Source organism: Colossoma macropomum, unplaced genomic scaffold, assembly GCF_904425465.1.
Source record: "Colossoma macropomum unplaced genomic scaffold, Colossoma_macropomum, whole genome shotgun sequence".
Lineage (NCBI taxonomy): Eukaryota > Metazoa > Chordata > Actinopteri > Characiformes > Serrasalmidae > Colossoma > Colossoma macropomum.
Window position 1 is genome coordinate 25,558,104 of NW_023494787.1, and position 27,529 is coordinate 25,585,632.

Genomic DNA, 27,529 nt, shown 5'->3' on the forward strand with positions numbered 1-27,529 from the left:
ATTGTTGAAGAGGTTAAAGAGGAAATTCCAATGATCCTTCAACATTTCAGCATTATTCAATCTTTAAGATGTAAATAAAGTCATTCAGGGTGGTTTGAGAGGCATTAAACTCTTCAGATGTCTGGTTCCTATCACCACCACTGTGAACAATTCTGACTCAGTGAGTTTGTCTAGAACAGAAAACACACCAATACACTAAGAATGTCTTTGTTTACATCTTAATGACTTAATTACGCAGGAACTTTGAAAAATAGACGGAATTCCCCTTTAACTGATGGACGGGAAATCTCTCTCTTTCTCTCTGGTCACCCTGTGAAAATAACAGCACACTGGCGTGTCACGGCTGCTCTCTAACTGCTCTTATCTGGACTACAGAAGAACGCCGGTATGTCTGCCTCCTCCTTTGACAGGCCGCATTTTCCAGGAATAACCTTTGCCCTCTGATCTGAACAACCTTGCAAAGGCTACATGGAGCCACTGCCACCTGCTTCTCTCTGATCTTCCACACAACACACACACACACACACACAAATAAGCAAACACACAGCATATATTCAAGGTCAGTCCTTACATAAACGAGAAAAAAAATAAATAAATGATCAGTCACCACAAAAACCTACACTGGCTAGCACCTCTATAACGGGCTGGCATTTGATCCGCGTGCTGTCTCGTGTTTGCGCTCGTGTTACCTCATTACAGAATTACATCATGCATGTGTGATATACAATACGGGACTATATAGAAGTGTGTAAAAATAACCAGACGGCTGTAAATCAGAATGACTAATCGTCAGGGACTGCTGTAGCACAACAAGTAACACAGCCTGCTTCCCTATAAGGTCCCCCACCCCCTATCAACACACACACACACAGTTGTGCCTCAGTCACACTAATAAAGCACTCCTGATCGTTGAGAAACAGTGAGTGAGACAGAGGGAGGGGGCGTGTGATGGAGTGTATGGTGGGGCGGGGGGACGGAGGATGGAGTGTTCTTTCATGTGTTGTGAATTTCCACTCATATCAGTGAGCGAAAACTTCACAGCAGCAAAGACTGAGGCTAACCAAAATAGCACAAGAACATTTCCCATGCCAATAAAACTGACGTCTGGGGCCACCGAGATCCAACAGCCGCCTGCAAATCGCACAAAGCTGCTTTCAACACAAGCCACACAAACTACACCCCCATCACACTCCAGAAAAAAAGGCGAGCGCACAGGATTCTATAGCTGTGTGGTCTTCAATGCTCCTGTCACAACTGCTCTGCAACCTGAATTAACCCAGCGGCTCAAATAACGCTACTGTCAGGACCAGCCCCAGGCCTACAAGAGACCAACAGCCCACACTGCAGCCCCACATTAAGCATGATTATTCAAATATACAAACATCCGAACACATTTGTTTACTTAAATCAGGTATTCAAATAAGGAAAGCCTATTTTGAAATGAAATAATGAAATGAATTGTGTATTATTTTGTCATTTTTAAGTGTGTTTTTGACTGACCGTGGGACACAGAACTGCAGACATACACAAGCAACTGATACTGTCTCATGTTAAGCACAAAGGCAACATCTAATCAAAGGTAAATATGGAAACGCGGGGTTTCGCTCCAAAACAAACAGACCTCTCTCATAAATTTTCTACGTCTTTTTTTGTCAAATGATAAATGCTGTTGAGGTGAGCTTTACACATTTACTGCTGAAAACTTACTTTAGGAGGTTTACTGTTAATTTCATGGAGTGTCGCTGGCAGTTTACCCTAAAATATTCCACCCAGTCACATTCTTGACTTGATAAGACACTCAAATACTTTTTGACACAAAAAATAAATACGCTTACTGAGGTGGTGAAGTCTGTGTTTTGGGAAGAGTAATACGTAACAAACTACAGAGGAAATTTCCAATGGCCATGTCCATTTGGCACCATGGAATGACTTATAAACGAATCCTAAACTTTGTGATCTGGGTTTCATTAACAACGAACAATTTAAATGATAAAAAAAAAAAATAAATAAATAAATATTTAAGTGCTATTCATTTAAAAATGCAGATATTCAAATTACAGAAATACTTCAAATGCCCATTCCTATTGAACACCTCTATGTCTCTAGTACCATCCGCATGCACAGCACATCCACCTAAACAGTAGATTCTCAGTGTCCATTTAACACAATGCTAAAACCGGGGGACGTCCACCAGCCATTCTGCACAAGCAGTGACAAACGCCTGGCCATTCACCAGCCACTCCAGCCCTGGGGGGAGGTGCGGCCATTTGCATATCTACAGAGCTTTACATAAAGATCTCAATCTGCTTTGCATCAGCCACATGCAGCGCTCAGCCGGCACCATCAAATCCATGCTCGACGGACAGGAGAATGAGATTGCGGCAGGGTCGGAGCAATAAATTATAAATTGTTTGGCTGTCCAAAGAGGGTCAAAAGTGCAGATGATGAAATCTGTGATGAGACAGATGAGCAGAAGATGTGGGGAATAGAGCAGAGCGCTGAAATAGCAGAGTACGCGGTGACGCACTGCTCAGAATGAGTGACAGTGAAACCTAGGTGGTGTAATTCACACAGGCAGTGACCACACACACCTTTTACATAAGCACTTAATTCCCATTATCTGTAAAGTGCCATTATGATTTGCAAAACTACACTTTTTGGGCCATACTGACAAAGTGCAGAACACTTCAGTGGCCCTACAGTGACTCAAATTAGGCTAACCGAGAAATGTGCAATTAAAATTCCAATGAACTCTGAAGCAGCAAACCATACGGCACATTTTACTACAAGAGCAACTAAATCGCAGAAAGTTGACAAACATAAAAGCTAGCATCATTCTACATCCTCTCCAATACACAGAAAACACATTAAGGTGTGACAGCTGGACTCCTGTAATTGCAGTTCATAATGGTTGAGTTCCTGTAGGCCACGCAAATCGTTCCACTACTTTGGCTGGTCTAATCACAACTGATAGCACCAGTTCAACCCATATAGACATCAGTGATGAGACACTTTCAGTCTCAGATCTCTGCCCACAGAAATACATTTCAAGTCAAAGTTTAGTGCTTTTCACAACACGCATCGTCACAAAGCAGCTTCACATTAAATAAATAATAAAAAATAAATAAATAAAAATATGTGCCCCCACGAACAAGCCAATGGCAACAGTGGCTAGGAAAAACTCCCTAAGAGTAAGAGGCAGAAACCTTTAGAGGAACCAAGCCTCAAAAAGGGAACCCACCCCCCTCTGGTCGACACTGGACAGCAAACAATAACAGCAGAGAATGAGGTTTGACCATCAGTATGAGTCTAAGATACGGAAATGGGGAAGCAATGTCTGGTTAAAAAATGCAGCAGTATCACCAGCAGGGTCATTTCACGCAGGTGAGGTTTGCATAGCGTTGTGCAGAACAGCTCCATGGTGGTCAAACTGGTCCAGAAGGCTGGCATGCAGTGGGCACCCAATCAGACCGCACAGGATGGGCAGTTCAGCTCGGCAAAGAAACATACAGGAGTTAATTCTGTTAGGAGTGACTGATTACAGTATACAGTGTTAACAGAGTGCAGCAGAGACTCCAGCAGGTCGAGTTATTACAGCCTAACTAAAAGGGAGAGCCTGAAGCTAACAGACATAGGGCTCCCTGAGATGTCAGCGCCCCTCCGCTCCACTGTCAACAAACCTGAGTGAACACGTGAGAGCAGCAGGATGACAGCACCAACACTCCCAGTTTACCATAATACTCTATGTCCATGAATCCCCAGATCTGCACCCTTTAGCTGATGGGAGAAACTAATTACCAAAGGCTCGACTAAACAAGTAGGTTTTTAGCCTAGACTTAAAGACTGAGGCTGTCCCAAACACTCACAGGAAGATTATTCCAAAGCTGGGGGGCTTTGTATGAGAAGGCTCTCCTCCCGATGTAACTTTATTAACTCTAGGTACTAATAGTAAGCCAGAACTTTGACCTAAGTCGGCGTAATGGTTCATAATAAGAGATAAGTTCACTCAGGTACTGAGGGGTGAGGCCATGTAGAGCTTTATATGGCAGTAAAAGAAATTTGTACTCAGATCTAATTGACTCACCAAGTTTCTTTGTTTCATTTGCATGTACCCCAACAAAATTGACACTATAATCTTTCCTAGAGGTGTTCAAAATATATATGTGTAGTTAATTAGAGGATCTGTTAGCAGACACTATTATTAAGTGCAGTGTTTTCTATCGTAGACTAGAATGACTGTACAAAGGAAATTAGTCTAACCATAGACTAATGACTGTACAAAGGGAATGATGAAATAAAGGCAAAGTAAAAACAAAAAACACACAACAATAATAATAAAGAAAAAACAACGAGTGCCACATGAAAAAATAAAAGAACGACAATTTACATAACATCGAGACTTCAATTATCCTGATTGGCTACATATCAGGTATATGTAGTACCATGAACCAGTTTCAGAAAAACTTTTCTTTGTCAAGATAAAGGCTTGCTGGTCGCCAACAACAAACACACTGTGACAACAATGAGCCTTTTGGGAACAAGATGTAGGTTCAAGATTGAGGGAAAACTATTCGCAAGTTTTATTTGAAGTATTTTGCAGCAAGTAAACAAAATATGTATTACTGCTATTTTTTTCTATAGCAGTTTTGAAAAGCCCTACAAGTCATGTAAAACCATAGTTTGTGGTTAGTTGTTTCTGTCAGTCAAATAGCCCCTTCCTGTAAAAACAGGTGAAATCCAAGTCGGGTTTGTCTCACAAACACATAGTACTCCCTGACATTTTGTGACTAAGTATTTTGTAATATAGATCCTTAATGGATGTCTGCCCTCTTCATATGCAATGTGATAGTAGCTAGAGGCGGGCGATATGGCCAAAGTATCACATCAACAAGTTTTTTTTGTTTGTTTGTTTTGATTTTTTTTAGATAAACAATACATATGATATTTTGACACAGACATAAGGCACAAGCAGGGCCGCACTGAAATAAATCATCAAAAACTGTGAGAACAGTGACTTTTTCTCAATATTTCACATGCTGCACTGCACTAAATCCAACTGAACAAGACTAATGATGCCATCTTATTAATGAAACTGCAGTTGTGTGTTCTTTAAGTACTGACAATATCCACGTCATCCTCAGAGAAGCATACTGTTTATTACGATAACAAAAGTTATCACAGTAGCTATAAAATATCATTGTCTTGCACTCCTCTTATAGGAACTTGTGCTAAAATACAATGGCGTCTTGCTCACAAGCCATATAAAACCCTGAAAGACTCCACCCTCACATTAAGGACTAAAAGTGAAATCGAATTGCACAATTTTGCCATTACAAAAGTCAGCCACCACCTGGGTACACACCCACGATTATCCCAAAGACCAGGTGTTTACCTGCAGCCTTTTACAGGCCATTTTTAGTGAGGCCACAGATACTAGGGCACATCACTCATGCAGGAGGCAGCTCAACGCCAAGCTACTAGTGCAGAGTGACAGCGTGTGCTGTTGGAGTCCTTTGCTGTTCTGGTTGATGTGTGGGGCTGTTGTACAGCAGCAGCACATCTAGCAGGAAGGACTGGACGGCTGGGAATTTCCCACAGAGCCTGCAAGCCACCTGATCAGAGCATCAGCGCAAAGTACAACAAAGCGCCTGGATTTCCTCCATCTTCACAGACACAGAGAGAGGAGGGAGGGGGGAGAGGGAGGAACAGAGGGAGAGAAGAGAGAGAGAGAGAAGGCAAGAAAAAGGAAAGAAATGGGGGAGAAAAAAAAAATAAAGATTTTGGACGGAGGAAAGGGGAGGTGGGATTAGGCCGGCTTCCAACAGTTCTGCTTCTATCAAATCCGGCTTGAAAATGTGGTGCATGGGGCCACACACACACACACACACACACACACACACACACACACACACACACACACACACACCACCCCCCGCCACTAAACCTGGTCTCAAGAGGTTTGTTGGGAACAGCAGCAGCATAGGCAACAGACATTCCCCCAAACTCCCCTCACCAGCCGCACTACCAATATAAAAATCTGATTTTATGTATGTCCATTTCACACAGTATCAATAACTGATCATATGCATTCTCTAATGCACCATTTTCAGTCCAAATGATATCTGAAACCATAAACAAAACAGAAGCAGAAAAATCAGATGCATTCTATTGTAACAAACAAAATTATTTAGCAAAACAGAACATAAATACATAAGAACATATTAAAAATCTGAATAAAAATATACAATTTGAGGACCCTTAACATTTACTGGGACATCCACCAACATATAACACCTTTTAAATTTTATTTTAATAAAAACAGGCATAAACAGATTTAAAGATAATTCTGTTTTTTTGCCACAATCTCATCTTGGTCCTGAGATACTTCCCTCAAACCCTTTTTTAAACTCTTAAATTTCAACGCATAAAATTAGGGATTGGCGATATGGCAAAAAATACAGTATCATGATATTTAAAGACATTTTCACAATACATGATATGCACCACAATATTTTTCAGGTCTGATTAGTTGGAACAGTGATTTTCACTGAACACTTAACATGCTTTGCAGCACCAAATTCAATTAATCGTGCCTAATAAATGCTTTCTGTAATGAAACGTGCAGTGGTCCGTGTTTCAGTACTGATCAGATCCACAATATGCTCAGAAAAGCATATAGAGACATAATGTAACATACGTTATTGAGATACGACAAAATGTAGTCATATACACTGCTGAAAACAGCTAGACGTGTCGGTGCTGTTGTGAGTGAACGGCTAGACAACTTCTCTCTCGTCTTCTGCTTGTCTGCTAATACCAGACTGAGGGAGAAAAAATGGAAGTTGTTTTGTTTAAAGTACCTTCACATTTTGATCATTCTTGTATCTCCCAGGCCCACTAACTGGGGCTTGGTTTCTTCTCTCCAGGTGCCACTGAAGTGCTCAGCATCCCTCTAACCCAACAGGCTCTGGCTACAGAGCAGTGAGACAGGAGTACAGCACCAACACCATCACTTGTGCTCGTAACCCAGAGCTCCGCTGCTGAAGAGTTTATTGATTGAGCAAACTTGGTCTGAATATGTATTTTGAGGAGCTGAATGGCGAACCGTGTCATAATGCCGCTCAATAGCCCCCCATTGCTCTTTCTGTGGCCTTTTCATAAGGGAGATTGCTGAGCTGGGTGCTTCTGAAGTGTTTGTCAACTAGCTGGTAAAGGAGAGGAGGCAACTGAAGAATCATAAGAGGGCATTTAAGCCCCTTCAATACAAGCTTTGGCCTGGTACTTAAGCACACACAACCAAGGTTCTCCAAATATTTTCAGTTATGAAATCTGACCGCCCAGCACGATGATTCTACACAACACATTCATGTTTCAAAATGCACCAATCTGTTTTTCCAGTATGGATGGCGAGTAACAGACTGAAAATGATCATAGTTTTCTTGCTTGTCTTGGGTGAAACATCCACACACCTGCTCTATTAAAATGCTCAGTACTCAGGATCATGGATCCATGTGTTCTAAACAGCTGTTTAAAACCCCATCAGCATCTCAAACACCAGCTAATAAGGCATATGAATGCAGGAGTATAGTGAACATGTGGGATGGCAGTATATATATAGACACACAAAGACATTCAGTGACAAGTACTAGGTGTGCACACAAGCACCGTGGGAGAGGCACAGTTTACCCCATTGCCCTGGGCAAGAGCAGGATTTGGACAAGAGTGAAACACCCTGCTTGACTGGGCAAGCAGATTCTGGCAGCGTGTTAACCAAGCAGGATAATATTACAAAAGCACTTAATTCCTGCGTGGGTTAGCTTAATCACATAAATTCGCACACTACAATTGCCCTCCGCCACACATTCAGTTAACTCTAATAACCCATCTCTGACCTGCTTCACTGCTCGGAAAATAAAACCTAGACGCGCAACACTCTGGTTGTGTTCTATTATAGTCGAAATACAGGTATTAATAATAGATAATTATTAGGACTGTCAAACAATTTAAATATTCTTGATTAATCACATCAGCTTGTGTAATTAATTACATTTGTCTTATTTGCTCTAATTTGACTCTAAAGAAAGATTTTTTTCCAATTAAAAAAAGGTGTATCCTGTTAGAGCTACATGAATGGACAAGTATGTATGTACTCCCAATCATTCAATAACATTCTTTTCAGCGACTTTTCAAAACACTCAACCCTGAAAATCACAAACATGAAAATAGGGTGAAAGCAGTTTCCAGTTTTTAATCACCAACATCCAGCGAGAGCAACAGTGGCTTTATGTTCCAACTCCTCTATGATTGCAGTCTTTCTCTCTCATACCACTATGTTACGTCTTGTTTTGAGGGGAACCGGAGCTTTCCACTTTGAACAAGCTGGCAATATCAGCTTCATTAGCTCGCGGCTTACTGATTTATCTATAGGTCTCCTAGGTGCACTGTCCGGTGTAGTCTGACAAAAGGATCCTCCAGTGCTAACATTGCAAATAAAATGAAATAAAGATACTTCAAAAAGTTTTCATGATACACGTCACATCTGATAAGTTACAGGTAAAGTACCACCAGATAAAAAATACCGTTACAACCTATGAATACAATTATTTGTATCCAATATTTCTCATACTACACTGCACTGAATCCAGTTAAACTGTCTTTGTAATCAAACATGCAGTTGGGAAGCATTTAAGTACCGACAATATCGATAGGGCCAATTTACGGCAAGATGTGACAACAGTACGCGAGCAGCTAGGCTTTAGATTGAACCTACGGCTGGTTCACAGGGTCAAACTAGGAAAATGCACCAGAGACGTTATTAACTCGTTAACTTTGACACCACTAATACAAAGAAAAACGTAGAAAAGTGGTCATCTGGATCATGTTCGAGCTTACCAACCACAACCCAAAGTATCTCTAAAATGGTAACTTTACAGGAGAGGGCAAAAATGTTCTTTACTTACACTGGAAGTTAATGTAAAGAGATTTTATTCCATTCAATTTTGGACCATTTCTATTCTAAAGGACAGCTGTCATATTCAAAGGATGCAGAAAACTAAAAATCAAAAAAACACGTAGATGCATGTTTTCCTTTGGACAGCAAAAATACATACATACATACATACACACATACATGACTATTGGATTAGAATAGTAGGCCAATAAAGACATTTCTGCAGTACATAATACTTCAATTACTGATGGCTTTTGTTGAAGCAGAGGTTTTAAGCAAGGGACTAAGCCGAGCTAATGCATCAGCAGAGTTAATGTAACACAGCTCCTGCCAGGCAGCCAGAGAGGAGAGCACTAGAGTAGGCTGCTCTCTGAAGGGCAATCAGTGAACAGAGCTGATAAGCATTTCACCAACTGGTTTTCAAATGCTTCCCAAAAGCTCCCCTGGCACAGGCCCAGCATGCAAACAAAATGCTGACTAACCTCTTGGCCACATACTGTATTAGACACTAATCAGGCACTGAGCGAACGTACATGACAATGAGTTGGAGTGGCTTTGCTCAGAACTTTTCGGCTGGAGGGTGTATGGAGGACCTCTAAATGGCTGCGGTGACCCTTAACTGACTGTAATGCACTGAGGAGATCTCTTTCTCCCTTCAGGGCTTCCGCATTCGCTTTGGTTTAATTAAAAATCCAAAGACCCCCCATAGTTAGAGAGAGGCAGAGGTTTGAAGAACTTTGCAGAGCGTGAGAAACAGAGAGAAAGAGACAGAGCACCGTGCTTACAACGCTATATCAGTAACATCAGCTTTCATTTCCTTTATACAACAAGCAAAGTTTAAAGTGGAAATGTGAAAGAAGTTTAGTTTGGTTTGATTTCAGTGGAGCAAAATGTTTGGCTCAGACTGGGGATTAGCTCGAGATAAAAAGTGACTGACAAGTCCAAAAACAACTTTAATGGCCTCCTTCAATGGATCTCATTCCTCAGTGCTGAGAAATCTGAACAGTTGTTTGAAAGGAAAGCAAAAGATACAAGACAAACAAATCACTTTACCGAGATCAGTGCCTTCAAGCTAATGAAATTCCTTCAAATCGACTTCAGATTAGATATCCTGAGTATGAGTCATTTAAAAAAAAAAAACACATTCTAACTCATCCAGTTCAAATCCGAGTGCTGTAAGACCCTTCGCTCATTTATCTATCATACAAAGTCAGATGTGAAGCCACACGCCCAGCTAGCCTAACGTTACATGTTATTTACATCCTTAATGAACACATAAGCTGCGTCCCAATTCAGGGGCTGCATCCTTCAGAGGCTGCATTTGAAGGGGGATTGCGTGACTAGGCTATCCCATTTTGAAGGCTCCTTCATATGCAGCCAAGAAATGTGTCCTTCTTTTCCATGGCAACGGGTGGATCCTTTGCCAGCCAACATATCCCGAGGTTCATTGCATGCCGGCGAGGATTCGAGAACATGGCGGCATCAGCAGAGGAGCGAACAGCGGATGAGGAGTACACTTTTGAATGTAAGTATTGGGTTTAAACTGAGGCGAATGGCTAACGATACAAATGTAAAGAGCGAGGCATCTCCAGCTCTAATAAATGAAAATAATAATAATAAATAAAAGTTTCTGGCTCCACCTTTAAAAAAATTTAAAAGAACTTAGCAGGAGTGACATTGTGATGCAACAAAATACTGACACTGCACAAAATATTCTGCAATCTCAGCTAATAGTGCACTAGTGTTTCTGCTGACTCAGCTGAGATTGCAGAATATTTTGTGAGCGTGAAGCTGTTGGAGCTTCACATTATTTATTTCACCAATTCAGTAAACCTGGACTGGAGTTCAACATTCAGGCTGTAAGTCAGATGATAAAGTCCAGCTACTGCAACCATATAATGATAACCTACTAGGCGGTCATCTGGATCATGTTCGAGCTTACCAACCACAACCCAAATTCACTCAAAAACTAACTCTGGTCAAAAGATGTTCGTGTCTGCGCATATAAAAGGACCCCCAAATACTTAAAATATAGAAAAATTAATCTATGCTACATAATTTGTTAAATATCACTGCTGTCGGAAGAAAACCTCAACTCCATTTTTGACGTTTTCCAGTTTTTGACATAATTTGAAAATGCCTGTTACTCTTTACATTGTGTGTAAATTTCATGATAAATGGACAAAAAAAAAAACCCAGCCCAAAACTGCTTGGAAAAAACTCTGTTTCCATTGAAAAGAAAAGTAGGTTTTTTCCTTCTCCTGTAAAGTTATCATTTTGGAGATACAAGGTTTTCTTCCGATAACAGCGATGTGTCTGTTTATTGTGGCATAACATTTCATTAAGAATGTGAAGAACTATGAATATGCACGATTGTACATTGTAAATGCCCCCTTGCCTCCTCTTCTAAACCCCATCCCATCCCCCAACTACCCTGCATACTGTCTCTATGTTTAAATAAATGAGATGAGGCTGAGCAGGCACTCTAGTCACTCTACTTCATTCGCTCAGAGTCTTTATTGTCTAAACTTGCCTCAGTGCAACGTCAGCGAGATGGACTTGCTGGTGGGTTAGCCTTCTCACAAAGGTACCATTAGCCTCTGATACTACAAAGATATGAATTAAAAAAAAAAAAGCTTAAGCCAACAGTGCACCAAAAAAAACCCCTCAGATTTGAGTTTTTATACTCTGAAGTTGCATCAGCAGGGCCGGAGTGAACCTGCGTGATTATACATAATGCTGTTTAGGCCTTGTTACTATGCTAACACTAAGTACAAAACTAATCTACGGCCTTATGAATCACTTTTTCCCCAGATCTACTGAGAAAGCCTGTGTTTTCAGTGGAAAAATGTGAACTCTATACTGTGGTAATTTAGCTCCCAATGAAACTATGCAGGAAGTCCAATGATAAAACATAAAACAGAGTCTAAGACAGAATAACGGTTGGGATATATAAAAAAAATCATTTAGCCAATTTCCCTACCAGTAACCAGTGTAAAAACAATAGCAACAAAAAAAAACCCTTCAACAGTGTCCATTTTTCAACTGGCAACATTTTGTGGGGTGGTGATGTTTTATTAGCCATCTAAATGTGAGAAAGTGAGTTACAAACAAGATTTATGAGGTGCTTCACATCCAAAAAGCTGGTAAAAAAGCACTCGGTGTTGCACTGCCTGGCCTTATATATATATATATATCTGCATTATACATAATTAAAACACAACAGCCTACAGCTAAATATGTCAGACAGGTAATCTACAGACCCATTCAGTACCAACCACTGAATAATTTGACTCAGAACCTGACTCAAAGTTCTTGGCTGGGTAAATCAAGTGTGCTGATGGAGGAACACAGCATGCTGTGCTCAGGGGACAGGCAGCAGTGGGAATTCCTGTGCCACCCTCGCTTGCGCATGCCTGCGGCTGCTCCTAAGCAGCCAGAGACACCATTTCCATTTCCCGTCAGAGTGGATGGATTTTCCAGCAGAGTGACAGACAGGCCAGCTTTTTGAAAATCACCACAGCTAGTCTGAGAATGTTCGGATTAACAGGCATGTAGTGCACAGAAGAAAAAAATAACATAAAAAGAAGAGAGGGGGGAAAACAGACTTTCCTGCCCTCCCACACCCCCCTCGGTGAGGCAAGAGACTGCCAAGAGTTCTTCACAGCACAATGCAGCAAATAAAGTGCGCAGAGGCTAAGAAAGGCCTTCGCTGTGGGCTTTTATTCTTTCCCTGCAGCCAGACAGCTTTTGTGTTGCGATCCGGTAGGAGGGCACAATGGCAGCGGCTTGGCACGGAAAATGTGTTTCGGAGCCGTGATGGATGCTGCTGTGCTGGAGCACTGTACCCGATCGCCGAGGCCTGTCTGCCTGGGCCCTTCGTTTCCTTTCATTAAAGCCCCCCGGCCTGAGCCGCTAATGAAGGCAGCGTGTAATTACACAGCCACTTCCCCACGGCTCTATAGAAAAATTGCCAGGCTAATGCCGGTTCTCCGCTTTTTTTGAGCTTCCAGACAATGATCGATTTTGCCAAAGAGTTGGAGAGAGGGGCTCTTCTTTGCTCTCCATTTGTTAGGGTGAGAATTTTTAATGAGCGAAGTAAAGAATTACTACCTCAAAGCAAAAGGTCTTTAATGACACATTCTGAGAGTGGGTATAGCTATCGGGAGCAATTTGGCAGGCATGACGCTGGCCACCTCCCAAGGTGTCTGAGGCGAGACCAATTTGCACACAGATGACATGCAGATGGCTCTTCTGGAGGCCCTGGTCAAAAGAGCTACATGATATAAAAGAACGCACCAGAGAATGAGTACCAGAGAGAGCTGCTGGTCTTGGCTGGGTTCTACGTTTGGGAGGGCTAAGCTTGGGACTGCCTGTGTTTAAGTACGGATCTCCTTTTCTCCAGTTCTGCTGACTCCCATGTTTTCATTGACAGAATAGATTGGAAAAATATACTCAGCATACCGAGCGGCTATTGCCCCAAGGCCTTCCACCAGCCACACGTGGATTAGGTCAAAAAGCTTCATGCCACAGGGTCGCGCGGGGAAACTGCGGCAAGCTGCTCCGGGGCCAACGGACTGGAACGCCTACAATCAGCCCCACATGTGATTCAGCCATGTGCTAAATTACAGCCGCCAACGGCCTCCTTCAACCCCTGTGCTTGACAATTTCATCCCGCCATTCAGGCTTTCTACAGCGGCACCAGGCTCTTTTTGCCACATAATTGCATTCGGGGGAGCCAGCCTCCACACCGTCCCTGCTGAAGAGGGGGCGTTTAAAAGAAAGAGAGAGAGAGAGAGACAGAGAGAGAGAGACAAAGAGAGAGAGACACCAGGGCAGAACCGGTGTGGAGCTTGACAATGTCATTAGAGGACAGGGTGTTGAACCCCAGCAATCCTCTTGTGTCTACCATAATGAAGTTCTGCAGGTCACCGTGTATACTCTCACAGCTTACAGCGCACCTCATAATTAAGTTCCTTTTCTCCTCTGAAGGCAGAGACAGAGATTCGAGCTGTTCCCTAGGTGCGTGGGCTCAATGGAATGTGACGCGCTAGCATGCAGTAGAAGACACTCTCTCCTTTCTGCCGATTAACTTCCCCAAGGCCAGACCCAACCTTGGCCCTCCCTCCTGCCCTGGGATACCCTTGCGCAAGAAGGCCACGGAGCTAAGAGGCCACTTCAGACAGTGGCTACATTAACCTGAACGTGATCTTGTCCTCCTCACAATTGCATTAATTGCCTGGCAGGGTGGGCTGGAGGATCCTGTAGGCTGATTTCAAGCTAAACCCACACCAATGGAGGTCGTGCCAAGAGGCTTCAATATTCCGCCATCAGCAATCAAATAGCGGCACTCTGCCAGCCGGATAAGCAATGGCAGAAATTACCATAATGTAATGGAAGAGAATGCCAGCTTGATTAAGATGAAGTGCTTCCCGTTCTCCTGCTGTACTTTCCCCTGTATGGATCACATTCTGCAAGGGGGACAAATAGCGCAATTCAAGCTCCAGACGACTCCATCTGTATCACCGCACTTAATTTAACGGAAATGATCTCCGGGACATTTAGAACCTGTACTTTCTCCATCGCTTGTCTTTTGATATCTGCGGTGTGAGGCTTCGGCTGATTCCGGAGCAGCATCTATGGCTGCTGACAACTTCAACGAGCCGGATGAGTGACGGAACACAAATCACCGGCACAGTTATGATAAGCAGACGTAGGCCCTGTCAGTCACGGAGCAGACAGGAGATGGCAGCTGCAAAAGGAGCCACTGGAAGCCTGTAAGCAACACTTGAATGTTGCTGAGGCAGACAGTTTGGGGAAAAAAAGGACACATAATGTACAAGCCGTAAGAGCTTTTTATATACCTTACTCCTCAACTACAGCAAATTGCATTACCTGCAGATATGCAAAAAGGCATTCTGAAAAGGTGACAGTGAGCAGATCTTGGGAATGCTTTGCAAAGCCTCATTCAAAACCAGATCATTATGAATGGAAAAGCCTTGGCAACTGAGGATGGAGCGGCTCCTGCGAGATGCTAACAAACACATAAGCCCAAACATATTCTCACTGCTGAGCAGAAAAGGTGCTCCCCATTTGGTGGCTCTGGAAGGAAAGTTATTTCATCCTGAAAAGATCAGGCAGCACAGAAGAGATTAGCCAACAAAATCAAGACCTTATCCAAATCCCAAACTTACAATGATCTTACTGAGGAGAGTCACAGAAGTTTCACTCACTACTTGAAAAGCAAAAAAGCAAAATAATAATAATAATAATAATAATAATAATAATAATAATTTAAAAAAAAAACAAACAAACTAAACTTTCCCCTCACTAGCAGACCAAGTTGTATGCATGCATACTGAAACAGACATCAGACAGTGTGGCTCTTTAGACTGGCACAGTGCTCTGGAAAGGTCTCTTGTAAGGGTCTTTCTAAATTTTAATGGCATATTCAACAACAGTATCAAAGGGGTCCTTTTCTGAATCTGTTCAACAAAAAAGTTAATCCAGCAAAGAGGTAATAATCATTGTTAGATTTGCCCATTCAGCCCACCTTCACTTAATTAATCGGTAACCTGTTCTCAGTTCCAGTGACAACTCATCTAATAGGGTCAGTAAACTGTTAAATAAGCTCAAAAAGACAGGTTCAGGTAGCCGGGCCAACTTGGCCCATGCCACCAAGTGGCAGGAAAAAAAAAAGCCAATTTCTGAAAACTGGACTTGGACTACACATTTCTTTTCTGGCAGACTGCACCAGCCTGGAAGAAGTATAGCCAACTTAAAGAAGCAATCTGCACCTTGAGCTTTCAGAGACTTAAAGCTTATCCAAACTGATACTCTGCATTAGCACTAATTGAATAATGAATACAGTGATTTTTTCTTTCTAAGCAAAAGTCAAAGTCAGCAGTTGCGCCAAAAGGACTGTGTCAAATCCCAGGTGAAATTCAAATGAAGTCTCAGAAGGCAGGGTAGACCATCGTTTTATAACACAAAGCAGAAACAAAGTGAGCGCACCTGTATGGATGAATGTACGAGTGGACATGCTGTACAAAATCGCAAGTATAAATACATGAATAAAACCCAGCTGTTGAATAATTCAGCTGCATTGCTGCCTGGGTTCCACATGAGTGGATACATTTAAAGCAACTCCAGGACTCAGCTAAACAAGAAGCACCTGGGAAGCAAACCACTGGACTACAGCGGACAACTGTAGGGTGGAGGGAGATGGAAGAAAAACGTATTCAACATTTACTGACAACAGTACAAAACCAAATCCACTCAAGATCTTACATCAACCTCTTTTCAAAAAAAAGGACCTAATGAAACTAAACTCACCTCTGTCTTATGTACAGTAATGGACATATAAGCAAAATGGATAGAGTACTGCTTGACTGACCTCAGAGGGCTCAATATACCCCTCTGACCTGCACAGTTAGGAGCTTTAGGTGCAGAAAAGCAAATGCTAAAAGCTTCCTTGCGGAGATGAGTTTATCTGTGCTGAAAAAGCAGAGCCGCACAAACGGGGGGAAAAAAAAAGGTCAAGATCCATCACAGGGGAACACAAGAAAAAAAGAACCAGCATACACAAAAACCACCAAACGTGCTCTAATGCAAGCCTTACAAAAGAAAGCAGAACAATAGAAGTTCATTCAGAAAGGGCCCCAAGTCATACGCAGTGCAAGCTGAGTTACTCAAAGTTTTGCTAGCCGTCTAATGGCATGAAGCCATGCTATGGCATTAAAAGCCTCGCTAATCCTCCATGCTGGCAAGTGGTGGATAATCACGCTTCTTGAAACGGCACTGTGAATTAGATAGGCTGCGGTAGCCTCCAGAGTGCCGGCTCCAATAGCCTACACCTTCTCCCCATGCTCACTCTGAAGGGGAGACACTGGGAAGCCAAGGCCAACATACAGGTAGCGACGCCATCAGCAAAGAAAAGAGCTGTTTTAACAGGGAAATAAGCATTTCAGCAGCTAGTCAAAGCATCAAGAAGAGAAGAGTAAGAAGAGGGAGTAAAAAAAGAGAGAAAATGAGACGTGCAGTATATTCCCAGCAAAGACTTCCTTCAGTGAGCGGTAGCGGCTTTGATGCGGCGAATGTGGCTCACCCAGACACGACGAGGAGAGGATGCAGGTTAAAAATAAGTCAGAGAGAGAGAAAGAGAGAGAGAGAGAGAAATTCTGCTGATAAAATGCATGCTACAGCCCAGCTCAACCACGAAATATGCTAAGCTGTTCTGCTTCAGCCGAGGCAGACTCCAATGAACAAAGTCACATCAATTCTGACTGAAGGCCTCCCAAAAATACTCCAGGCCTTAACAAGGTCAAGCATCAGGTATTTGGCAACCTACCAGTTGAAATAAGCGATCATTTGGCAGCACCAAATACCACAACAACTTCAAAGCTACTAGAGATAGCTTAGCACTATAAAGCTGATCTTTGGACCGGATTCCAAACCCAATTTTACAGCTTTCCAGCTGCTGTAAGAATCCAAATGCTACAAAAGAACATGTGCATTGTTCTGTAAGACGGGCACTTAATCAGCTCATGTGGCATGCGTCAATCTTTCATCGTATAAAAAGTTACACTATTTGCAGAGTATAAAACCTAGCCATTCTGAACCTTGTTCTTTTCTGAGGTGGTGGGAGACGGAGGTGTAATATGGGTGCAGACGGCCAGCAGCTGCATGCTGTCCTACATTCACCACAGCCAGCCACTCTAGTCTTCTTTAAGGAGCCTACAAAGGAACTAACGAACAAATGCACAGGCCTTTGCAAAAAACACAAAACATACCACAAGCAGGAAAGTAATAACTACAAGAATTCAATATCCCATACATCTCTTCTTCAGTGTCCTTTAGCCAGATGCCTCAGGCTCACACTCCCCAAATCCCCTTCGATAAACCCCTTCCTACCACCCGCTTCCCCCCCAAACACCACAGCTCAGGCACTGAACCGTTAAGTGGGGCGGAATCTGCCAAATGAGGGTCAGTGGAGTGTCTGCGTGGCCATTGTCGCTGCTGTCCAGGGTTCAAAAGCAAAGGCAGAGATCAGACTCGGCCTAGTCATTGGCTGAGACAGAAGCGAGGGGAGCTCCGAAGGGTAATGTGGGAAGTTTGGGCAATAGAGGGGTGGGCTAATGGGTTTTCCCTGAGCTTTGCAAGCAGAGGAGTTGCTGGGGTTGAGAAGAGGGGGCCCATGGTGTCAACAAGGCACAGGCTGCAAAAGAATCTGAGCAAACTTCTGCACAAAGGAGCCCCTCAGAGCCTGGGGGTTAGAGAGCGAGAGCGAGAGCGAGAGAGAGAGAGAGAGAGAGAGAGAGAGAGAGAGAGAGAGAGAGAGAGAGAGAAAATTTCACTGGAGAGGAAGTCAAATCAAGCCATAAAACAGCACAAGCCATTAGATCAGCTAGCACTTAAACAAAACACTCTTTCTACAGCCACCCCCGAAGGCCACCCTACCCCTCTCTGCCTCTTCACACATTATGCGCACACATTCCTCAGTCAATAATGCCTTTTTTTCCCTCTTTTAAACAACCCTTTCTAATTACACAGAGCACCATCTAGTAGCAATAAAAATGTTTCTTTTTATTTCTCACAAAAATGATTTGGTGGTACAGTGATTCTATTGTGTTCAGGGTCAACAAGGCCTATGATAGACAGTAACGGACAAAAGTTTAAAAAGTGTGACAAGTCTTGGTGTCCCAGAACTGTAAAAACGCCCCTCAAGCTATTTACACCCCACGCTTCGGAGTGAAGCAGAGAAGTCTTGTCCTTGCCAGCCCAGTCTAGTCCACTGTGTGTAGGCTAAAGTAGGCCAGGCCTTCTGCCCACTGCTCATCCCTGACAAGAGTGATCTGTCAGGTACAGAATGTCCATAGAGGCCAGAGAGTCAGTCAGGAATTGAGTGACATCTCTGCTCTGAGAGAAGCCCCCTCACACACCTCACCGAGAGGGTGATAATGGGTGTGAGCCCAACGGCTTGTTCATGTCCCAAACACTATGTTAACGTACGCAATCACCCCGCCAAACAAAAGAGGCCAGCACTCCCCACAGAGAACAAATGAAAGCTATTTACTATCCACTTCCTATAGCTTTCCACCTGGATAACATCGTAAAAAGGAAAACCACAGCTTCCTTTGGTCAGAAACAACATGAATGAAGCAAAGGGGAAGGGGGGGTTGGTGGCTGTGGGCAGTGTAATCACATTTCAGATAAATGCAAATGTAGTGTTTTCCAAAGGCAGCCCAAAACAACACTAATGTTACTATCTATGGGTTTGATCCCTAATCACCAGCGTGCAAGGCTGTGGTTATTTACTACACTATTTAATTGCTACATAGTATTTAGTTATAACTAACAGCTCCACAGAGTCTAGTTTGAATCCCTGCTCTATACAATAACGAAAATTTGATGTAACAAGTTATGAACATTCCTTATTGCTAACATTATGTATAACCTGTGCTTGTCTGCTTCTTATTGGTGGGATGCGCGACAGGTCAGAGCCAGAGTTACTGAGGAGAAGTCTCCATAAGCGGTCAGTATTGCTCTAGAAGCAGCACCTAAGAGCGATGAATCAACCCACAAGCTCTATTCCTGGAACTGAGCCTCATCTCGCTGAAACAGATCTTGAAGAGGCAATGCAACATATAGTTATACACACCAACCAAGAAGGCACTCACAATCTGAGGGCAAAGGGGCAGAGGCTCAAGCCACCCCTGCGGTCTATATGTACACGTGCCTGTCCCTGTACATAATTTACTGGGGCCATCCTGTTGGTACTACTAAATGGCTTGAAGGTTCTCTCCCTCATCCAACTCAGCAGTTTTCTGAGATCATGATTCAAACTTGCAAGGGAAAATGTACAGACCAAAATAAAACCTCTTCTTCCCCGCCGTCTGTTCAGATCTGCACTGGACCCTGAGAGCGTTATCTCAGCTTACTTCAGTAATTCCCGTCCATTTCCACATCAATATTTTACAAACAGGGAATCACAATATCTTCTCCCATCAGTTCTACTCCAGTGAGACTAATGGGTGAGCCAACAGCCTCCCTCTACAAACTTTGGGCCTTTCAAGTAGCATGGCATAAACAAGCAGAATTGCCACACAGGCCCTTTGATGTTAAGGCCACAGCGAGGAAATTCTCCTCTCAGTAAAGACCTCAAGCAGGAGCCAATCAACTGTCTGCCTCTGAAAATTCCTTTTCAAAAGGAACCAATTGGCTGCCTGCCTCCTACTTCAGAACGAGAGATGCTTTTACCGCTTTACCTTCCACTTATTAATTCATGAGCGTCAAGCACTCCCTGACAGGCCGTGGATAAAAAGACTCGTTTTGTGCCTTCTTATCCTGTATTTTCATTTACTGCCACTTGAATTGCTTCAATCCGTCCAAAAATGGTGCCGCTATTAATGTGTATGTATTCACATGTGGAGGTGGTATTACTGTATTTGGATTGCTGTGCTGTATCAGATCCACAAGCTGCTTCAGGGTCAGTCTAGTTCTGGAGAAGAAAGAAAAAGGAAGAAGTGTAAAGTGTAAAAAACGATCTATTACTTTGGAGTAATAGCATGACCAGATCACCTCATGAGTGCCTTCTGTTAAGGGTTTTGGTGGGATTTTTTTCTCCCCCTATCCTTTTGCCTGAGGGGAATTTCCCTTTGATAATCCCCCTGAATGTGGGTCAGTGAGCAGGGGACTCAGCCTAGGCCACACAGGCAGGAACAGACACAGAGGTCACCGCTAGGATCAGTGCACACGCATCCATACAAGCATGAGAAACAAGGCTGCAGTGAGAAGGATACGTTTACACAACATTCATTTCCTACCAGTGACAACATCGACAGTACAGCCCCACCGTATCCAGAAATTAGTCACTCAGTTCTTCAACTGACTTAACAACTGTACCTCAAACCATCAGAGAAACTGTAAAGCTGAAACTAAAACTAAACACAGACAACCTTCAACTCTAAACACATACACAATTAAAAAGATTCACTGACTAAGATAAAGCAGTCACACCACATTATGCGCAGAAATATATAATCAAGTATCAGTAATTAAGCAGAACTCTATTCTGGCTAATTACCTCGGCATTAGCATTTTTTCACACAATCACGGGCCACTGCTTTAAGTGAGGCAAGATCATGAAAAATTCATGATTTATTAATGCGACAACAGAAACAAATAACAGAAGCAGTAGGGAAGCCTGCCTCAAAGACGTTGGGCATGCAGAAATTGCACAAATTAAACATTTGTGTTAACTTCAACAGAGCCAGCCCTGCCCCGACAGAACAAGTGTCACCCCAGCGCTCCACTTTGTCATTTACAATTAGAGGCATGCTATAAAACTGCCTTGTAAACGGACAAAAAAAATAAATAAATCAAGGTTCATTACATGCCAGAAGAAAGACGCAAGTTCTAAAAATATGAAATGTATTCTAGAGTTCCCATTCCCCAAATAATTCCATCAAAACAGGCCCCGGGCAATTTACAGAAGCAAACACCCCCCCAACACACTCGCCACAAGATGATTTGAAGGAATCCGAACTCGCACTGTCAAAAGTGGCTGACTTGATATGCTATGCTATGATGGAAATTTGCCATAAAATAAACTAGTGCGGGTGAGTTACAGAACCCTGGCTAAACTGTGTCCTCAAATGGCCGCGAGCAGGGCTGCCGCATTGAGTCAATAAAGGTGCAAATACCCAGTTAAATATTACCAGGTTAGGTATTAAATGGCAAGTCATCACCTGACAGGCCTTTTACAGGAACACTGCCCTACAAATATTACCCTTCAACGTCTGCCCACTCATTTTCCAGGAAACAGGATTTGTAGGATTTTTTTTTTTTAGTGGGGAAAAAAGCCTTAAGACACTGATGGAGCAGCAGCCTGGATGCCAGATTTAATATCCCTCCCATGGATGGGGGATTTAAAATCATTTCCTCCATCTGCATCTGATCAATGTGACCACTTCTGCAAATGACATTGGGATGAATAGGATTTCCCTAGTTTTCCCAGCCGGTGACCAGTGAATGCTCTTAAACAATTCTCGTTTATTAAGCCACGGCATGGCGCTAGACCCTTATATCAGCTTGGTAAAGGGAGGAGTTCGGTCCCCAGCACCAGAGCTCTATTACAAGCATGACAGACAGTCAGCTGGACCACCAATACATCAGGACGAGCAGGTGCATGGCGGTTTAGAGCTGTGGTCGGCATATTAATGGGCTTTTGTGGTTATGTCTGCTTGGGTTACAAAAAAGCAGCAGTAGTTAATACCTTGCTTTTAATTCTTGGCAAGCATAAAAATAAGAACATTAAAACTTCTTAAAAAGCCTGGTATAAATGTCAAAGTCAGTTTAGGAGGCCTCCAATCTGGGCTAATATTATCACCTAGGTATGCTGTACCACCACACTGAAACCAGCCCTACCGTTCTAAAGAGGGAAGACACTGCTTTGCATAGAGGGTAAGCCCTTATTTCAAATACATCATATAACCACAACTGAAATAACAGGAACAGTATACTATCAAATTTATCACAATAAGACAGAGCTAAGCATGTTTGCCAAGTTGAGTCAGATCCTTTTCCATGGTTCAGAGTTAACATTATGCTGGGCAGAAGCCAATACAGCAAAGTCTGACATAATGCATCTCCCTAAGGAGGAAGTGGGATCTACTAATCCTTCTATTTCGTTACATTGGAAAAAATGTACCAATTCCAGACACCTCTGTGGGACTCTGTGGGACTCTGTATGGCCAGAATCGTGACTAATGGTGAGGGGGCTACGAAACGACAGCTGGATTATTGAAAGTTTATTTGGATGCATACCACGCCTGTTCAAAGGAATCAAACCGAGTAGAAAAAAAAACCCGACACAGTCAAGCACTACACTTAGGCTTCATCAAACCAGCCAACCTAATTTGCTAACTTCAATCAACTTCACCAGCTCGCTCTTCCCTACAGACCCAGAAAAAGCAATAATAGGAACACGCAGGCCCGTGTCAGCTGCAGCATTTCTGCTTGGCTCAGCTTGCTCATGTTCCAAACAGCTGTCCACAAACACACTCTCTTCCCAATTAACATCAGTGTGCCCTGCTGAGTAGCACCTCTGCAGTGTCATGGGAGGGAAGGGTTCGATGCCAAAAATATCCCTGCACATTAGTGCCATGGCTAAGCAGGAGGGAGCAGAAGTGGGAGGATGAGTGGTGACCTGGTGCAGGTGCACAGCCACAAATACTCCTCAGGAAAGAATAGCTCTACAGCATGCAGCACTGGATGGATATGCACTGCCAACTGTTAATACATGTTTAATGACAAATATACATTTGTATTTCGCTACCAGGCTATGCTGGAGATAACAGATGGACATAGAAAGCAGGTACTGTTTCTATAATAGTAGTATAGTGGACTGATTTGACGTACGCTTTAATCTTAAAAGGCTGTAAAATTTTACACCTTACTACATTAATTTCGCTGTAGCTTCACAAAGTGCACGATTTTCTTGCACATCCACAAAATACTAAGGCAATATTTGCACTCCATCAACAGCGAGACAAGGTCAACAAGGATATGTCCATTTCATTTCACCGTTCAGTTGATCTGCACACTGCTTAATGTTCAGGTAAATGAAACGTGTCCAAGCATATCCTACTTAAGCTTCGACATCATAAGCCAGGAGAAGGGTGTGAAATATGAGATACAAGAAATTCCTCTGGTGGAAAGGGCGAAAAGTGGGAGAAAGTGCAGCAGCCCAGTCATTCACACAGATGTGAGTGCAAGTAGTGGGGTGAGGCTTAAAAGGGAGAATGCCAGGGCCTCTAGATCACAACTCCAAGCTTTGTGAGATTGTGCCTACCCTGTCAATAGCTCTCGATGGCAATAAAAGTGGTTCACAATCTGAAAATCACACGCACAGCCCGTGTGCTCTGATAGTCTCCAGAACGGTCACGGCAAACAGAGGTCTGGGGCAGATCCAATTCAATTCAGAGTTCAATTCAATTTTCTTTGTATGGTGCTCTTCACAACAGACGTTGCCCCAACAGAAATCCAGGGCCAGACCCTTAATAAGCAATCAGATGGCAAAGTGTGGAAGAAAAACCTCACAAAAGCATTAGGAAAGAACACAGAGGAACCAAGCGTCAAAAGGAAAAGTCATTCTCCTCCAAGTGAAGCTGGATGTCGGAATAATAATACGAAATTTACAATAAGGATTTAACAGAGCCATTCAGCCAATCACCCACAGGAAAAATCCAGGAGAAAAGCCAGTGACTAAAGCTCCAAAGAAGAGCTGGCAGACTACTGACTAGACATGTACAGGTTACTGTAAGGTAGATAATAGAAGATGGTAGTTACTGATGACACACAAGCCTGTTAAAGCATTCACCTATTCTTATTACACAGTTCTGCATAACAGGCCCTGAGCAACTACTGTCATGACAGTATGGATTAGTGTTTTGGTTTAGGCCCACCTGTCATGCAGGTCACATCATCACCATCTAATTAAGTTCTAAGATGAAGCAGGTTTGTTCAAACAGGGCATCGAACTATAGTTTGGGTATTTCATTAACTAGGGGTTCTAAGTTTAGCTCAATATACCAAGCCAAAAATTGAAGACTGTCCAATAAGGGCATGACTTAGGTCTCCCACTTTTGGACATCCCTTAAGTTGTCTGGCTAACTGCTTTGTGAACCGAACCACACGGACCAGGAGCTGATGTATAGAGTGTTGAGATAAAGAAAGAGCAAGAGCAGCTCAGGTGTCCCTGTAACTGGGCCAACTGCTGGACTCAAGGCAGCTCGAGTTCTGGAGGGCCTCGCCCCGGCACAGTTTGGTGACTTCCCTGCTCAAAAGACACCTGCCTCAACTTGGCAACCTGTGACCAGGTTTAAAAACTGTGTTTGAGGAAGGGAATCCAAAGTGCGCCGGACCTGAAGTGGACAAGCCTGACTTAAAGGTGAAACTCACTTGTCATATTCGGCGTTGTCCTTGTCGCAGCGCGCGTCCTTGTGCTTCTGCCAGTCCTTGCCGTGTTTGCACGTCGTGAGCAGCACCACGTCCTCGGCGTTGTGCACGTGGTAGAGGGCGTTGCGCGTGTCCGAGCCGATGCCGGTCAGGTAGCGCTTCCCCTTGAACACCAGCATGTACTTGCGGAAGGGTGGGATGCTGTTGGCCCTGAGGTGGCCCCGCTCGCCGCCGCTGCGCGGGTGCTCCTTGGGGAAGAGCGGGATGGACACGTCGAAGCCGGGTCGGAAGTTTTCCGTGCTCACGCTCGCCTTGGCCAGCATGGCTTGGCCGATGTCGAAGCCCAGGTCCTCCGTATAGTCCGGCCACGTGCCCGAGTACAGGTTGAACACCAAGTGGTTCCGGCCGTCGTTCCACAGCGGCAGGCTCTGCACCTTGCTCTTCAGGTTGTGCACGTAGTGCGGCGAAAGCTGGTCGCGGTCCAGAGTGTCCAGGCTGAGCACGAAGAGGCACGCCTGGCTCGGGTCCGAGGTGAAGAAGCGCGAGCCCTCGATGGCCGCCAGGATGCTCTGGTAGCTTTCCGAGATCTTCTCGCCCTTCTGCTGCGGGTACACGTACACCTTGAAGCCGTTCCGCCGGCACAGCGAGAAGTCGAAACACGAGTCCATGCGGCAGCGCTTGCCCCGGTACACGCTCGCGTGCACCTCGCGCTTCTGCCGCGGCGACACGTGCGCGTTGTACTCCACCGTGTCTGTCTCATCCCCCGGGCTGAACGGCTGGAAGGGCTCGGACGTGTGCGGCCACGGCTGCCCGGAGCGCCGCCCGCCGCCGCCACCTCCTCGCGCGCGCTCATGCCGGCTGGTGGCCGGAGCTGGGCCCGGCACGCCGCCGAAGTAGAGCAGCAGCACGAGGGAGGCGCCCGTCAGCAGCGAGATCAGGTAGCGCTTTTTGGCCTGCATGGGTCGGCGGATCGGCGGCGCTCGCAAACCAAGGTCGAGTGGCTCCAAGTCGGGCTCTCTCACCGCCTCCGGCTCCGCGGCTCCGGCGCCATCTTCCAGCCTGCACGGGGTTGCTCGCGTCTTCCCTCAGCTTCGGATTCCGTTCCCGCACCAAGAGGCCGATCCAGCGCATGTGGGCGACTTGAAAGGCTATTCCCACACTCTCCCGAGTACTAGTTTTAACATCGTAAGACTCTCCCGCACTGCCTTTCAATAGACGGCGATCTCATGAGCCTCACAAACACACACACACTGCCTCGCCGCTTTACTCAGCCTGCTCAAATGAAGTAAACTAGCCCTGTAGCTAACGCACTCGGGTTACCCGTCCTGTCTTCCAAACAACTTCCATCCAGTCGCCGTGGGAGGGAGGAGGAGGAGGAGGGGGTCCTCGTAGTTTCCCCCTTTGGAGCGCCCTACAGAGCGGGGATGTGAAGTCCTCAAACACGCCGACCGACTGAGGTTTCGCCTTCGACGCTGTAAACACGTCCTGATTCACTCCATCTACTACCATAAAAACCAAAGAAAGCGCGTGGAAATGAAGGGGGCGGCTCACCGTAAGCGCTGTAACCTCACAAATCCCTGCATTTCTTTCTTTCTTTCTTTCCCCTCAGACCGTCACACGCGAATAAAGAAGTAGATCCGTTCAGTAGCTCCTTTCATGGGGCCAGCGGGTCCAGAGAGAGCGGAGCAGAGCAGAGAGAGTCGCCCGGTGAGAAGAAGCGAAAACAGCGGGCTGTTCTCAGTCTCCGTGTCTGCTAGAAAATGAACGAGCTGTCCGCCCGGATCCCGAAGCCCAACCGCTCGGCTGCTCCGCTCGCTCCTCTCGCTCCTCTCTCACATTCCCGTCCCGACACGACGGCAGCTCCACGCCCCGCCCACCACGCTGCGTCCCGCTCTCTCACTGGACAGAGCCTGGGAGCGGAAGGGGCGGGGCTTCCGCAGCACCCGTTCATGACCAGAGCGCTGCCGGCCATGATGCACAAAAACATAGCAGGGCTGAGCTGAGGGAGAGAGGGTAAAGTGAACTGCACAGACTTTAGAGCACACAAGAAATAAGCTGCTTGTTTGAAGTGAATATAGCTTGAATTTCTCTGTTTAAATTAGGGAACCTTAATCAAAGTGACCCACTTACATGAAAATGAGAGGCTTTAATAGAGTAGCACCAATCCGCGCCGTTTCTTTTTCGCAGCCTAAGAAAGAACGCAGTGATTTACACAGTGACATCAGCTGCTTATGGTCACCTAGATGAGATACTTCTACTACTGAGTAACAGGCTTCAGCTTTATGGATGTACTTTATTGATTCCTTAGGGGAAATTGGGGTGCGACAGTGGTAAGTAGAACACAGTGCACGATGATTTCAAAAGTTTTCATTGTTAAAATCATTTATCAGTAATAGCAACTTCATAAAAATGCTGTCCCTGTTATTCACATCTCATCAGAAGGAGCAGTATGCATTCCTTCTACTCAAGGGTGTAGGATCAGTTCCAGTGTCCAGAGAAGCGTTATCCATCAAATATGTTTGCACAAATGAGAATAGTAACATTATCAGTGCTGTACAGTATCTGACTGACCAATTAATTTATACCATAATGGTGTGTAATACTGTATGCCAGTGGTCA

At 44.3% G+C, this 27,529-nt stretch overlaps 1 protein-coding gene across 1 annotated transcript in view; it reads right to left on the minus strand.

Annotated features, from left to right (window-relative positions):
* Positions 1-26,752, minus strand: part of ext1b (exostosin glycosyltransferase 1b) — a 93,089-nt gene extending 66,337 nt beyond the window's left edge. Inside the window, exon 1 of the mRNA XM_036566642.1 lies at positions 24,914-26,752. Coding sequence (XP_036422535.1) covers positions 24,914-25,869 — 956 coding nt within the window. The 5' untranslated portion in view covers positions 25,870-26,752. The remainder of the gene's footprint in view (positions 1-24,913) is intronic.
* Between the last annotated feature and the right edge of the window lie 777 nt (positions 26,753-27,529).